The following is a 16,033-nucleotide window of genomic DNA, read 5'->3' as shown; positions in this document are numbered from 1 at the left end:
TGGGTACAGAGTGGTTGATTCTAGGAATTGATGTCTGAATTTAAGAGCACTAACACAAACTACAGTTATAGGCATAAATTTTAAGGTAACCTTCGCATTCTTCATTAGTAATTCAACCTTCTGCATATTAAGTAGTGGTCCAGATACTTAAAACTAACATTGAGGATAGTAAAATGGAGTTGTGTTAAGTTTAGAGCTGGCTGATCATGGAATTACCTTCCTGTAAAAGGTTCTATGTTTTAAAAAATGTTTTCCTCATGACCTGGGGTTAAATGCTATATTTTCACAAAAGGGGGTTTCAAGACACATTCTGTTTCTGGAGAACTAAAACTGAATTTTTCAGCCACCTTAGTTGCTGGCCTGGAAGGCTGTAGCAGAAATTGATTAGAGCCTTTTAGGCCTGCTGTCAGGCCCCCTTCCTATCTCTGACATCCCCATCAGCTCTGGTGTTGGAGAGGCGGAAAGCCAGGCAGTTCAACCTGAGCAGCCCTCTGGGAAAAACTGTGTCAATTTCACAGACTTCAGAAGGAAACTAAAATTGACAAGACCTTCTAGACAGGCAGGCAGCTGGGAAACTTTCATTCTGATGTTCATGATAGAAAATTGAATTTTTTTGACACATTTTCACTGCAGAAGATACTTTTTTTTTTAAGAAAATCATTTTGATGAAAAATGTCCAATCAGTTCTAGTTAAGATGTTAACTAAAATTTTTTCAGTACTCTTGGTTGTTTAGTTGCTATTTTTGCTGTTTTGAACTTAGGAGCTATTCCCAGAGATGGAAAGGAGCCAACTGAATATGTTCCCAACACCTAAATGATACCGCTCATCAGCCAGTGGAGCTTTAGAGAAAGTGATTTATCTGCCTTTTTGAAGATTTATTTCTGTACTTCATGTGAAAAAAGGGATTCATTTAAAGTTTGACAAACTTCAAAGGATTATCTGTATTGGAGAAAAGGAGTATTATTTCAAATAAAAAGGCTAGGATAGATTGAACAAAATACTGGTGTCAAGGATTTCTTTAATATATTAAATCTATTGTAAAAGGATTTTTGACTAGCATGTTCAGTTATGCTTCACACAATGTACTTTGTATCTGTTTTCATGAGTAAACTTTAAAGTGCTGTTCGTTAATTCCTTGCAGTAAGACTTGAACTATGAATTCTTGTGTGCCATAGATACTACATCATCACATTGCTGCAGTGGAGAAACTTGCCTTGACTACATCAGGCTGCCCTCTTGTGATCCAGTGCAAGAACTTCAGGGTAGTTCACTTTATTGTTCCTAGAGAAAGGGATTGCCATGACGTTTATAACTCTTTGCTGCAGCTGTCAAAAGCAGGTAAGACTTTTCAGTGCACAAGAATTTGCAGTTTGTGTTTGAGCCACAATTCTGCAAAACAACTTTGAGCTTTGGGTTATTTCTGTTGTTAAATGTAAAGCTTCTGTAAAGTTTTTGAAATTGAACTAAAACACAGAGAGCCATCGATTTGCTGTGCGTACTTTTGGTAACTGTTACTCTACATGTAGTTTTTAGAGTGTACTGGTACATGAATATGGGAGATTCAGGGATTTGTGATGCTGCATTTATAAAAGTTACTGCTACTTATTACATCCTCAGGGATACAGCCTAGACTGTGGGACCGTTGACTCTCCCTAAACTTTTCAGCCTGGACTCTGTGTCTCAATGCTCTGCTGAAAAAGACATTGGGATCTGATTCCACGCATAATCTTATTTTCTTGTTTCCTTTAGCAAGCTATGATGAACTGTATGCCTTCTCTTACAATCCAAAACAAAAGGAGTCTGAGCGGCTGGAAGGCTGGCAGCTTATTGACCTAACAGAGGAATACAAGCGGATGGGAGTGCCAAACTCTAACTGGCAGTTGTCCAATGCTAATCGTGATTATGAGGTAAAGGATAATGGACAATCTGTTGCAGTGGAGAAAAATTTATGCCTGTGTGATTTTATAACCTCTGATTCCAGTCCAACACAGCATCTGCAATGCCTTGCAAGCCACATTCCCTATGATTTGAGTTTGCTGCATAAAGTGAAAGGATATGGAAATTGGGAGCACTTACTGATACATTGAAAACCTACCCCCCCCGTGTGTGTGTGTGTGTGGGGGGGGGGGGGGGGAATAGCATGGTTTCTAATTTTCCCTCAAAGACAGCCTTATTTTGAGAGTATACCATGGAAAAACCCATTATAAGGGAGCAGCAGAGCAACTCTTCGATTGAGAGGAGCCTACCCTTGCATTAGCGAAGTCGGGGATAGGTGCAAGGGGTGTGATCTCTCTATACTGTGAGTGCAAAATTATTCTCTGGTCTCATTTTAATTGAACACTTTAATTTAATCTACCTCTCCCTCTGGCTTATGATTTTGAGTTCATAATCATTCATTCAGACCCTTCAATCCATTATCACTTCTGGTGTGTGTTCATTAGAAAGGATCATGGGCATATTTCTGTATGTCCGACACAAGTGTTTTTCCCCTCTGTCATCTAGCCCTGCACTAACCTTTTTCTTACCCACAAAGCTGTCATGAGTCATACAGGGATAGCAGTCCATATGCACCAGATTTGATGTCCTCTGTAGATGAGACACTTACTTTATACACTTATTTTGTTTTGCAGATTTGTGAAACCTATCCCAGAGAACTTTATGTCCCCAGAACTGCAAGCAAGCCCATAATTGTTGGTAGTTCCAAATTTAGAAGCAAAGGAAGATTCCCAGTTCTATCATATTATCATAGAGATAAAGAGGTACAGTCTGATTTCCTTTCAGTGCAAGCAAGCTAAAAACTGTTTATCAACAGATGCCATGGCTCAGGGAAGATAGGGAGATAAGTATAATAATCTAGGTCCATAGGAAAAATCCTGGTTCCTTGATCTGATACTTGATCTGCTGGTGGCTAACAAGATGTTTCTTTCACTTTGTAGTCTGTAGAATGAAACAATTTATTGTAATGTTTGTCTTATAAGAGATGTTAGACATATGTATTCTAAGAACACATTACTTAATATACTGTTTCTACATGATTGTTTGTTTTTTTTTCCTGTACCAGGCAGCCATTTGCAGATGCAGTCAACCTCTCTCAGGCTTCAGTGCCAGGTGCCTGGAGGACGAAAATATGTTGCATGCAATTAGTATAGCCAATCCTGCTCGTCACTACATGTATGTTATGGATACCCGACCCAAGGTATATACCTGAGGGCTTCAGCTTACAGTTCATCTTAACTTCTTTTACTTGATCACTTTATACACTGGAAAATACAGTAATCTATAAGGCGACTGGGCGTATAAGACAACCCCCTAATTTTCTAGTTAAAACATAGGTTTTCGCCTATTACCCCCCCCCCTTAAGAGGCCAACCGGCAGCGCCCCAGCTGCTCTGCCCCAGGGTCCACAACAAAAGCCTGGTCTGCTGGGCGGGGGGGGGGGGAAAGGGAGGACGCACTAGCTGCGCCCCCTCCCCCCCCCCCCAGCAGACCAGGGACACGGGGAGCAAAGCTGCAGCGGCAGCGGGGTGCTGCACCTCTGAGGCTTTGCTCTGGCAAGGCCTCAGAGGCGCGGGACCCCTCCGCTTCCCCAGCTTTGCTCCCGGTGTCCCTAGTCTGCTGGAGACGGTCCCCAGCAGACCAGGGGCACCGGGAGCAAAGCCTCTGAGGACGCCGGCAGCGGGACAGCCGCAGCGCGCCTGGGCTGCCCCGCTGCCGGCTTCCCCCGAGGCTTTGCAGCTGCCGGAGCCCCTTCGCGGCTTTGCTCCGCGTCTTCCTGGTCTGCAGACCAGGGAGACGCGGAGCAGCTTTTCTCGCCCCGGAGTACATGGGCGGCGGGACCGCGAGGTCCCGCAGTCCGTGTCCTCCGGGGCGAGAAAAGCCCCGTTCGTACCTGCAAGTCAGGGACTACCTGTATGTTTATACCCGGCGTATAAGACGACCCCCGATTTTGGGGGGATGTTTTAAGGTATAAAAAGTCGTCTTATATGCTGGAAAATACGGTAGGAAGAGCTGTGGGGAGCACTATGTGGTTCAGGTGTTGGGAGTATACCGTATCATGCCGTTTAATCTGTACGGCACTGGTGCTCATTCAGGGGTATGAGACCTGTAGCGAGTCTGCGACCAGGTTTCATGAGGTTCACCTGAATAAATAAGAGAACAGGGCCATGTTAGAGTTGTTGGAGCCCAAGACAGAATGCCAAATCCTAAGCCCCACTGTACAAAGTTGAAATCAAATCCTAATTCTTCTTATTCAGAGCTAACCGAAATGTGTGTTTCATTTTGATCTCAGAACTTGGGCAAAGATTTTTTTATTTTTTGTTTTAAATGGGTGCCTCAGATATAATACATTTATTTCTTAAATATGGAGTTATTTTTAAAGGTGTTGAGCACCCATTGATGTTGATGGTAGCTATTGTGTATTCATCACTAGTGAAAATTAGATCACTTATTAGATGCTAAACATAGATTTAGGAGTCAGATTTAGGCACCTAATGGTAATGTTTTAGACCCTGAGTTTTTAAGACTTTTTTAATTATCTGAGATGAAATATGAAACCTTAATCTTAAATGCACTATAACATTGGGTGCTGCACTGGAGGCTGTTCTTAAAAACCAAACCAAGTTCATACTGATAGAATTATAGTGAGTGTGGCTTAATGGAGCATGGAGAAATTAAAAGATAGAAATTGTAAAACCTAGAGAGCATGTCTGCAGGGTAGTGGTCAAGCCCTAGAGTTTATTCAGATACCTCATTTTAATAAGCAATTCCACATTACTTCCTGAGTCACTAAACAGCTGGAGGGGTGAGCATATCAGTGGTGACTTGTTTCTTAACCTCTGCTTATAACCAAGCCTCAACCACCTGTGATACCACAGTGAGATGCCACTTAAAGTAGACTGTAAATCTCTTCTGTTTTTTACATGTTTTGGTCTGCAATGAAATAGTTAACTGTTAATATCTGATCATTTCACCATTAGCACTACACTAAGAAGTGTGGTGGAGCTGATGTTTACAGGAATCATTATTTCAAGCTTTCTACAGGCTTTGGCCGATAACTTGTTGGTTCCACTCATAAATTCTCATTTTTAAATATTTTTTGACCATAAAGACTAGAATGTTTAACTTTAAATGTGTAAAATACTAGATTGTGGAGCACATAGGGGAGCCTCCAGAGAGTGCTAGCTTGTGGAGTGAAACTGAGAGTCCAGTTGGATCTGTGTGTTTTTTGTGAATCATTTTGTAGGTATCATTTTTTCAGATACCCAGATCTGTTTTACATACAGTACTTCAAGCACTATAAAGTATTCAGATGCTAACTTTTTCTTTTCGTCTAATTACTGTGTGGCATCTTTCAAATAAGCAATTATAATTTGAGGAAAGGAGAATTAGTATTCAGATTTTTCAGCTTTCAGCATGATCTGATCATAGTCTTCTATATATCACATCCCCTCTCATGTTGTGTCAGTTTCATGTCCGAGTATTTCTTTCAGATTAGTTGACTACATATCTTATATCTGTAGGGATGTTTATTGATATATATGTTTTAGTTTTAACTGAGTATCCTACTGAAGTCGGTTGGTTTGTTTTTAATCTATATTTTGATTTTACAATTTACTTTTTAACTTTTTGGTTTTAAATATTTTTTTGTTTTTGTTTTTTCCACTAAGCTTAATGCAATGGCAAATAGAGCAGCAGGTAAAGGCTATGAAAATGAAGACAACTATGCTAACATTAGATTCCAGTTTGTTGGGATTGAAAACATTCACGTAATGAGATCCAGTCTGCAGAAACTTTTAGAAGGTATGGTTTTGTTATGTGATATAACAGTATAATTAAAAATAGGATAAGTTACCTTCTCAGGTCATTGGTCTTTCAGTGTTAGTCTATGCCAAACACCAAGGATCTTCCAAAGTTATGAAGTTGACTGCCTTGAATTTAGTGTCAGTTATGAACTACTTAGCGGTAGGGGTTTAGGGGTCATCGTGGACGACAAGTTAAACACGAGTCAGTGATGTGACATGGTTGCAAAAAAAGCAAACCTAATTCTGGGATGTATTAACAGGAGTGTTGGTGAGCAAGACACGAAAAGTCATTCTTTAGCTCTGCACTGATTAGGCCTCAATTGGAGTATTGTGTCCAGTTCTGGGCACCACATTTCAAGAAAGATGTGGAAAAATTGAAGAAGGTTCAGAGAAGAGCAATAAAAATGATTAAGGGTCTAAAACATGACCGATGCAGGAGGGCTGAAAGAATTGGGCTTGTTCAGTTAAGAAAAGTGAAGACTGACAGAGGATGTGATAGTGGTTTTCAAGAATCTAAAAGGATGTTACAAGGAAGAGGGAGGAAAAATTGTTCTCCTTGGCCTCTAAGGGTAGGACAAGAAGCAATGGGCTTAAATGCAGCAAGGGAGATTTAAGTTGGACATTAGGGGAAAAAGTTCCTAACTGTCAGGGTGGGTAAGCACTGGAATAAATTGCCTGGGGGGGGTTGTGGAATCTCCAGCGATGGAGATATTTAAGAGCAGATTAGACGGACACCTGTTGGGGCTGATCTAGATAGTGATTAGTCCTGCCATGAGTGCAGGGGACTGGACTCGATTACCTCTTGAGGTACCTTCCAGTTCTATGATTCTATGAACTACTTAGGAGTAAGTATTTTGTTTTAATCACAATTCCTGGGCAATAAGCTCTTATGAATTGTCAGTCATTTGTCTTAAACTATTTTCCTTAATGTGGAATATTTTTTTTTTTTTTGGGTGTAAGTGGGCATATCTTGTTAGCATATTACATGATTTACAAGAGAAAACCATTGTGGTTTATAATATGCATGTGTTAACCCTAATTTTTTTAATAGGATTTATATCCGGGGTGAGCAATAGTTTTTGAAGGTGGGGCCACTTCACAAATTTCTGAAATGTCAATGGGCCACCCTGGAAGGGGCAGGGCCTTGGGTAGAAGGGGTGGGGTCAGGAGGCTTCCCATGCTCCCTAGCTCACAGCCCCTGATTGGCCTGGGGGTGGGCGAGTGGCAGGATGGTTAGAGGCTGGATCAACCTACTTGGTGGGCTTGATCCACCCCACCGAGGTTGTCTTGACCACTCCTAGAATAAGGGTTTGGGGTGCAGGAAGGCCTGGGAGGGCATTCGGGTGAAGAAGGCAGTCGTGACCTGGGGCACGGGATTGCGGTGCAGAGATTTGGTTTGTGACCTAGGGCAGGAGATTACAGTGTGGGGGTTTGCGTTGTGATCTGGGGCACAGGATTGGGGTGCAGAGTCTGGGAAGAGGTATGGGCTCGGGAGGGGGGCAAAGGGTTTGGCTTATGTGAGAGAAGAGGGCAAGAGTGGGGGGGCAAGGGGAGGCACTGGGATGCCGGAGGCAAGCTCTAGCCAGGAGATTTACCTGTAAGACTCCCGGCCAGCAGTTTCTTTACTCCTGCACAGGCTGCAAGGCCATCTGCTCTGAATAAGAGTCTGAGGGGAGCGGGGAGTGTCACTTCGCGTGTTGCCTGTTTGCCAGAAACCGGCTAAAGGGATTGTGCTGGGGCAGGAGCAGCCGTGAAGCACCACTGCCCCCTCTCCTCCGGGCTCACAGTTTGTGGAACACAAACGTCCTCACAGCTACTTTTCTGAGTGGCGTGTGGGGGTGAGGCAACCAGGAGAGTCTGCCTGAGACTACCTGCTGTGTCTGTGGGCTGGATCCGGTGGCTTGGCAGGCCGCATGAGGTCCATGGAGGCTATTTTGCCCAGGCCCAATTTAGATGTTGTAACGCTTGATTTGTACTCACAAATAAAATACTCTGGCATCTGAGTGCTATGAAATGTACCTGCATTTACTTTCTTTCTCAGAAATCAGATCTTTTGGGATTTCCAGAGCTTTCAATGAGCTAGGATCAATAGTGCAACACTATTTTGATTTTTACATGACCTGGTTCAAGCCAGATTGGTTGCTTGGCAGTCAGAGTAATGTATGCAATTCAGAAAGACTTACAGACAAATTGTCATGAGCCCCGTTTCTTGTGGACTGACAATTGTTCACACGTAAACAAAAAATCCAATAGCTCTTCGTGTTCAGCTGCAACAAAACCACTTGTTGATGCTCTCTGAAGAGGAGAAAGATGATTGAGGGTGAACTACCTTCTATTAATAATTGCCCCTTCATTTCTCTCCCCCATTACTCTGTTATCATGTCTGTCACGTTAGTGAGGCAATATGAAGGAGCTTACCGTAAGGAAGTGGCAGTATATCTTGTGCTGTCCTGCCTCTGAAGTTAGGTAGCACTTCCTACTGGGAGGCACTAATCCCACTTCCTGGATGTTGTCGTTACCTTTTTGACTACACTGGTAACTTAGTATCTGATCAAAACTAATAAAATACTTGCATGATCTGTTCTAGATGAATTTTTATTTATTACTGGCCTGTATTTCTGAAACTTTAGGAATCTGACACTTTTTATGGTTAAAGAGAATAATTCAGAATTTTTTTAAGTTCAGGGAAATATCTGCTTTCCTGTAATTATTTTTCTCAATTTAGAGCTACAGCTCCATACAAAGTTCTAATGCATTCTTTCATTCTATTTCAGTCAGCGGTACAAAAGCTTTGTCTGTCAACAGCTTCTTATCTGGTTTGGAGAATTCTGGCTGGCTGCGTCATATCAAAGCTATGTTGGACGCTGCTATCTTCTTAGCCAAAGTAATTCATGTAATCTTTCTTTTTCTGGGGGAGGGATGGTGAGTGGTGACAAGCAGAACCTTATTTCCATTCTGTGAAGTTTAAACTGGTGATGGCGGTGGCTCTTTATCAGCCACTAATGTGTTTGCTTCATTGTCAATTGTAATTGTTTTAGAAATAATTGTACACCATATACATCAGCATGTAAATAGAACATGTTTCTGTATATTTAGAGAGAACAAGTGTGCCTCCAAATATTTTGGGCTTTTTTGAAGGCTGCCCACCTACTAGTATGAAAAAAGGATGTTAGGTTACCAAGTTTTGTGCTAGAAAGCTGCTGTTCAAAGATCACCTGACTGGCAAATGTATGAGGAGGAGGATGGAGGAATCAAAATGTTTCGAGTATTCTATATAGCCGGGTTGAGCACGAGACCAGTCCCTCCACTCTAACTTTCCTCCTTTCTTTCTTTTTTAATGTAAGTCTCTTTTAGAGTTAAATCAGCCAGTTACTATGCAGTTTGCCTCCTCCCCCCAAACATACTCTGGTACCTACCTATCAAGGAGTTGCACTGGCACTATCCCCTATAGGGATAGGGTAAGCAACTTTATTACATGGTGCAGTTTTCAGTCTAAAAATGGTTATTTTTTTTCTAGCTCTTGAGAGAAAAATCTCTGCAAATACACATCATATAATTCAAATTCTGACTCGCTTATAGGTTGCTGCAAGTGATGTGTTCTTTGATAAGTTTGTCACAGAACACATACATTAGAGTAACACTGGAGTAGGTAGCAGATTATGACTTTGAGGGACCTGAATTAGTGGTCACGGAAAAGGTAGATCAAAGTTACTATGTGCTGAGTACTCTTGTTCATGAGGACAAATCTATGTATGTTGATCTCTTTACTATCTAAATACTTTCAGGTCCCATTTTACAAGGAATACCAACCTGAGAATGGGATGTCAGTGTGTTAGGGCAGTATTTCTCAACCAGTGGTACGAGAACCCTTAGGGGTACTTGAGAAAAATCTGGGGGGTACGTCAACACAACTGAAATTTGGAGGAAAACTGAATTTTTGTTAGTTTTACAGCGCTTTATTATTTTTGTACTTTTATACCCCAAAATTTTATCGCCTGCCTTGCTACGATTAAGTTGTCTAAACAAATGTGTTGCAATGGTAGGAAAAAAAGGTTGAGAAATATTGTTCGGGCTCTTAGTGTATGCACCTTACAACCTTTGTCACCTCAAGGCACTCTTTGCTGTATGCTATTTTATCTCTTATCTGCTAAATCTAACATGCACAGTTTTAACTCTGGATGAATTCTCCATCTGTATTTTTATGACCTGTTGGAATTGTATATTTCTATTGTGGAATACTGCTGATTGAGCTCTGTGGAATAGCAAGTCTCATGCTGGTGAATCTGGCACAATTGCACACGTAGGAGGTTCATAAAAAGTAGAAAATATTTTGTGAAGCATTAATTCTTGCCTCAAAATTCTCTACTAACTGCGCTAGTGTTTGGGGCTATTTAGAGGTTAGAATGAGGTCATGTCTTTTAAATGTGACCTCCAAGTGATGAGATGAATGAAGCCTAAATTCCTGTTTGACTGAGGTCCAGTCTACACTAGATATGCTATAGTGGTGCTATAGCACATCTGGTGAAGGTACTCTATGCAAATGGAAGAGAGCTCTCCTTTTGGCATAATAAATCCACCTTCATGAGAGGCTGTAATTGTGTCATTAGGAGACAGACTCACACTGACATAACTGCCAGTGTTGACAGTGCTATGTGTGCTACACCGACCAGGAGAGTGGCTTGTCCGCTCTCCTGTGCAACATATGTTCTACTGACATAATTTATGATGTGTAAAAGCCCTGAGCTCAAGCTACTTCACATGCCTCCATATTTCTGAGGGGTGGAGTAGACAGAGGATTTAAAAAAAAAATGTCCAGTAGTTCTTATTTGCTTTGGATTTCTGAGCTGTAGTCAGGCTTTTTCCTAGCAGCCCAATGAGACTGTAGATGCTGCTGGCTACTTGGAATCTGAAAAATAAAATGAGAAATCACCTAATAGTTCTTGCCTCTTCCATCAGCAAACAGTAAACTGGCTTTTGATCTTTATGGGGAGCATTACAAAGAGGAGATCCCAGCTTTGACGGATTCTAGCATGTTTCCACATGTGTTTTCTGTGTATTGCCAGATCAGCTTCAAGTGCCGCCATTAAAAACAGACTGTGCTCTGACTGGAATAAAATGAGGTTTTTTTTGGATTTACCTAGTAACTTACAAAAAGGTAACCTGCATTATTAAGCTTTGTGTTCCACTTTACAGGCAATAGCAATTGAAAATGCAACTGTGCTAGTTCATTGCTCTGATGGCTGGGACAGGACTTCCCAAGTTTGTTCCCTTGGTGCTCTTCTGTTGGATTCATATTATAGAACAATCAAAGGCTTCATGGTGAGCATCTACTCTCTAGTATGTGTGGTGGTTTTTTGTTTAATTCTTACTCCCTAAACCTTAGAGTAGTAAACAAGGATTCTTCTTGTGTGTAAAAATAAATGAAAATGTGTAGGATTTTTTTTTCAATGTAGTTCAATGTATTTCTGAAGGCGAGACACATACCTTTAATCAAAACAGTGAACAGCAAATTGTGCATTTAAAGTAATCATGTACTGAACCTAATTATTAACAGCAGTACTACAGAGCTCTTTAGCACCTATGGGAAAAATCTATATGTAGGATTGAGGATATAGTCACCAAGATTCTAAAGCTTTGCCTAATAAATATTACAATTCTAAAGTGCTTGTATTCTAGTATCAGAGGGGTAGCCGTGTTAGTCTGGATCTGCAAAAGCAACAAGGAGTCCTGTGGCACCTTATAGACTAACAGATGTATTGGAGCATGAGCTTTTGTGGGCAAAGACCCACTTGGTCAGATGCATGTAGTGGAAATTTCCAGAGGCAGGTATAACTATGCAGGTCAGAAACAACATTATAATCAAAGAGGCTGATAAAGGAGGTGCTGTTGTCGTCATGAACAGGTCTGATTACCAAAAGGAGGCTGCCAGACAACTCTCCAATACCAAATTCTACAGGCCACTTTCCTCAGATCCCACTGAGGACTACACTAAGAAACTGAACCATCGGCTCTGGACACTCCCTACACAAGCACAGGAACAAATCAACACACCCATAGAGCCCCGACCTGGGTTATTCTATATACTGTGAAAGATCCACAAACCTGGAAATCCTGGATGCCCCATCATCTCGGGCATTGGCACTCTCACTGAAGGACTGTCTGGATATGTGGACTTGCTACTCAGACCCTACGCCACCAGTACTCCCAGCTGTCTCCGTGACACCACTGATTTCCTGAGAAAACCAATGCATTATAGTTAACTTCCAGAAAACACCATGCTAGCCACCATGGATGTAGAGGCTCTCTACACAAACATCCCACACATAGATGGAGTATAAGCTGTCAGGAACAGTATCCCTGATGATGCCACAGCACAACTGGTGGTTGAGCTCTGTGACTTTAACCTCACACACAACTATTTCAGATTCGGTGACAATATATACCTCCAAACCAGTGGCACCTCTATGGGCACCTGAATGGCCCCGCAATATGCCAATATTTTTATGGCTGACCTGGAACAACGCTTCCTCAGCTCTCATCCACTAATGCCCCTTCTCTACCTAGGCTACATTGATGATATCTTCATCATCTGGACCCACAGGAAGGAGACTCTGGAAGAATTCCACCACAATTTCAACAGCTTCCACCCCACCATCAACTTCAGCCTAGACTGGTCTACACAAGAGATCTACTTCCTGGACACCACGGTGCAAATAAGTGATGGTCACATAAACACCACCCTCTACCGGAAACCTACCAACCGCTATGCCTGTCTTCATGCCTCCAGCTTCCATCCCAGACACACCAGACGATCCATTGTCTACAGACAAGCACTAAGGTACAACCGCATCTGCTCCAACCCCTCAGACAGAGACCAACGCCTACAGGATCTCCACCAAGCATTCTTGAAACTACGATACCTGCACGAGGAAGTGAGGAAACAGATTAACAGAGCCAGACATGTACCCAGAAGCCGCCTACTACAAGACAAGCCCAAGAAAGAAACCACCAGAACACTACTGCCCATCACCTACAGTCTTCAGCTAAAACTTCTCTAACGCATCCTCAGTGATCTACAACCCATCCTGGACAATGATCCCTCCCTTCCATAGGCCCTGGGAGGCAGGCCAGTCCTTGCCCACAGACAACCTGCCAACCTGAAGCAAATTCTCACCAGCAACTATACACCGCACCACAATAACTCTAACTCAGAAAACAATCCGTGCAACAAACCTCAGTGCCAACTCTGCCCACATATCTATACCAGTGATACCATCACAGGGCCTAACCAGATCAGCCACACCATCACTGGTTCATTCACCTGCACATCTACCAATATAATATACGCCATCATGTGCCAGCAACGCCCCTCTGCTACATACGTTGGCCAAACTGGACAGTCCCTACGTAAAAGAATAAATGGACACAAATCAGGTATTAGGAATGGCAATATACAAAAACCTGTAGGAGAACATTTCAATCTCTCTGGACAAACAGTAGCAGATTTAAAGGTAGCCATCCTGCAGCAAAAAAACTTCAAGACCAGACTTCAAAGAGAAACTGCTGCGCTACAGTTCATCTGCAAATTTGACACCGTCAGTTTAGGATTAAACAAAGACTGTGGATGGCTAGGCAAGTACAAAAGCAGTTTCTCCTTTCTTGGTGTTCACACCTCCACATCAGCTGCTAGAAGTGGGCCTCACCCTCCTTGACTGAATTAACCTCGTTATCTGTAGCCTTATTCTGGCCTGCATATTTATACTTGCATCTGGAAACTTCCGCTACATGCATTTGACAAAGCGGGCCTTTGCCCACGAAAGCTTATGTTCCAATATATCTGTTAGTCTATAAGATGCCACAGGACTCCTCCTTGTCTCTTTTGTATTATAGTCATATTTCGCTAAACCACAGACACTAAATCATGTTTTTTATAATCTGGCCTAAAAATTGTTGGGCTTTCTTAGATTCTATAACAGATAATAGTGAGCTGAGTTGGAATATTATTCAGTTCTGGCCACTCTTTTCCCGAAAAGATTTAGAAAATGAATGACACATGATGAGACACATGGAAATACCTCCAGTCTTATTCATACCGGAGATTCTAGTTTACAGACAAGATGAATAAGAGGAGATAAAATAGGGGTATACAGAAAATAGAGTAGGAAAATCCGGCATTCCTCATACTTATATACTCTCAAAGGAAATATAGTGACTTTTTGACTAGACTACTTCTAAAATTAGTAGACTATGTAGAACATGTGGCACTCACAGCTACAAATATCACTTAGGCCCGCATTTGTCAAACTGTGGGTCCCAACCCCCCGGGGGGTTGCGAGCAACTTAGAGGGCGGGTCATGGTATCTCAAAGTTTGAGAACCCCTGAGTTAGGCCAAGAGTCTAGTCATATTCAGAAAAGGGTTAGGAGCTATTTATGTGGCTAAACTCATCTGTAGGCAGTAAGAATAAAAAGGTGGGGGAGAAAACTATTAACAAATGCTTGGGGCTAGGGAAGAACTTTTGCAATGGGCATATTTCATAAAGCACAATTATAAGGAGTTAGTGTGGGGTTTTTGTTTGTTTGTTTTTTAAATCTGAAGTACTTGGTACTAGCCACTGTCAGGCAAGTTGCCAATCTGCTCCTAGCCAGCAGTCCCAATGTTCTTTTTGTTATCAAGATTATTACAAAATGTACTAAATAACATTTTACTATGATGTTATGTATTCAATAGTAGTTTTAATTTATACTAAAGTACATATGGTAATCATCCTGCATTTTTGTTAACTTACTAATTTGCAAATATCGACCATTAGCAATCTGTCTCCCTCATTTATGTGAATTAATGAGGCTTTATTTCACTCTTAAAGTGGAATTGGTTTAGCATAGCTACTATAATTAGGTAGAGAATTGACTCAACTAACAATGAAACACATTTTTAAAAATGTAAAATAAGTGGAGTTTTCAGAATTAGTTCCGCTGTACTTTCAGGGAGTCCTTGTAGATATTGATGACTATGCCAAGAAACTGCAATTTACACCACTTTGCATAATGCAGACTGAATAAATTCAAAACAGAGCATATAAACTGATCTGTCAGGATGATGCACATATCTAGTTCATAACTTCTTTACATGTGGTATCTTCCTTCTAGGTCTTGATAGAGAAGGACTGGATCTCTTTTGGACACAAATTTTCTGACAGGTAGATTAAAATTCTACTTTAGTTGAAAAATGTTAAGATCACACCTTTATACTAACTGGCAAAACCTTGAGCTGCATGCACATCTGTTAAACAGGGCTTTGTGTTCTGCATTGATATTTCATTGATGCACATTTATTTTTATGGGTCCTAGTAGCTAGTAAAGTACACTGTAGTTAAATTCTGTGGCAGTGTTGCTAGGATTCTGTGATTCTGAATAAGCCAGCTCTGCAGCAGTGTGTGTGGTGTTAACTGAAGCTTGTTCAAATGCCAATGGGACAATCGTTTCCATATGACAAATATATATTTCAGAGTTACAAAGAATTGGATGGCAACAGTGAAAGAAAATAAAAGTTAGCAGATGAGGCTTTTTTATGTATGTCTTTCACTGCGGTGTCTGATCCTCATTTTTGTTGCCCTAGGACTGACTCCTGCAGTCATTGGGCTTGATGGCTTGGAGCTAGATGTGTGTATGGAGGCTGCAGCACTGATTCATTCATAGAATGTGAAACTAAGTTGTGCTGTAGGTTAAAGAAGCTGATATATTTGCACTGTTTTTTCCCTAAAAAATCTAATGAATGTGAAAATACAATTTAAATAATTGCTGTAATCTATCAGATAATAAGTTATTAAACGTATAGTTAGTTCTATACAGCTCATCAATTTACTATCAGAACTGTTCTGAAAAATTTCCAATTATTTTGGTGTTTTGGAGAAAAGTACTCCTAGCTGTGGTAATTCACATAGTAAACCTTTAGTATGAATGCATTGCATCTGGGATTGAGCCTCTGTCAGGCTCCACTGAGACCAGGCCTAAACTAGAGGCAAAGTAGAACTCAGATATGCAACTTGAGCTATGTGAATAGCTTACTTTGAGTTGACCTACCTTAGTAGGAGTCACCACGGTGTCGCCACTTGTTGGGGGCCTTCCTAAGGTTGCCAGATGGTTGAACCAAAAATACTGAACACCCCCCCCCCCCCCAAAAAAAAACCTCCAGAGAAAAAATTTGGGGGGGGGGACCAAAGTTGTTGAGCAA

At 41.4% G+C, this 16,033-nt stretch overlaps 1 protein-coding gene across 2 annotated transcripts in view; it reads left to right on the top strand.

The window, feature by feature from the left end:
• Positions 1–16,033, top strand: part of MTMR6 (myotubularin related protein 6) — a 40,519-nt gene that overhangs the window by 13,015 nt on the left and 11,471 nt on the right. For both annotated transcript variants that reach the window (XM_006138893.5, XM_089775518.1), the window contains exons 3-10: positions 1,177–1,339; positions 1,751–1,908; positions 2,632–2,760; positions 3,063–3,197; positions 5,667–5,799; positions 8,576–8,685; positions 10,995–11,120; positions 14,950–14,999. In XM_006138893.5, coding sequence (XP_006138955.2) covers positions 1,177–1,339; positions 1,751–1,908; positions 2,632–2,760; positions 3,063–3,197; positions 5,667–5,799; positions 8,576–8,685; positions 10,995–11,120; positions 14,950–14,999 — 1,004 coding nt within the window. The remainder of the gene's footprint in view (positions 1–1,176; positions 1,340–1,750; positions 1,909–2,631; positions 2,761–3,062; positions 3,198–5,666; positions 5,800–8,575; positions 8,686–10,994; positions 11,121–14,949; positions 15,000–16,033) is intronic.

Source organism: Pelodiscus sinensis, chromosome 1 (genome assembly GCF_052426305.1).
Source record: "Pelodiscus sinensis isolate ZL-2025 chromosome 1, ASM5242630v1, whole genome shotgun sequence".
Lineage (NCBI taxonomy): Eukaryota > Metazoa > Chordata > Testudines > Trionychidae > Pelodiscus > Pelodiscus sinensis.
This window is presented reverse-complemented; position numbering and strand designations above follow the sequence as displayed.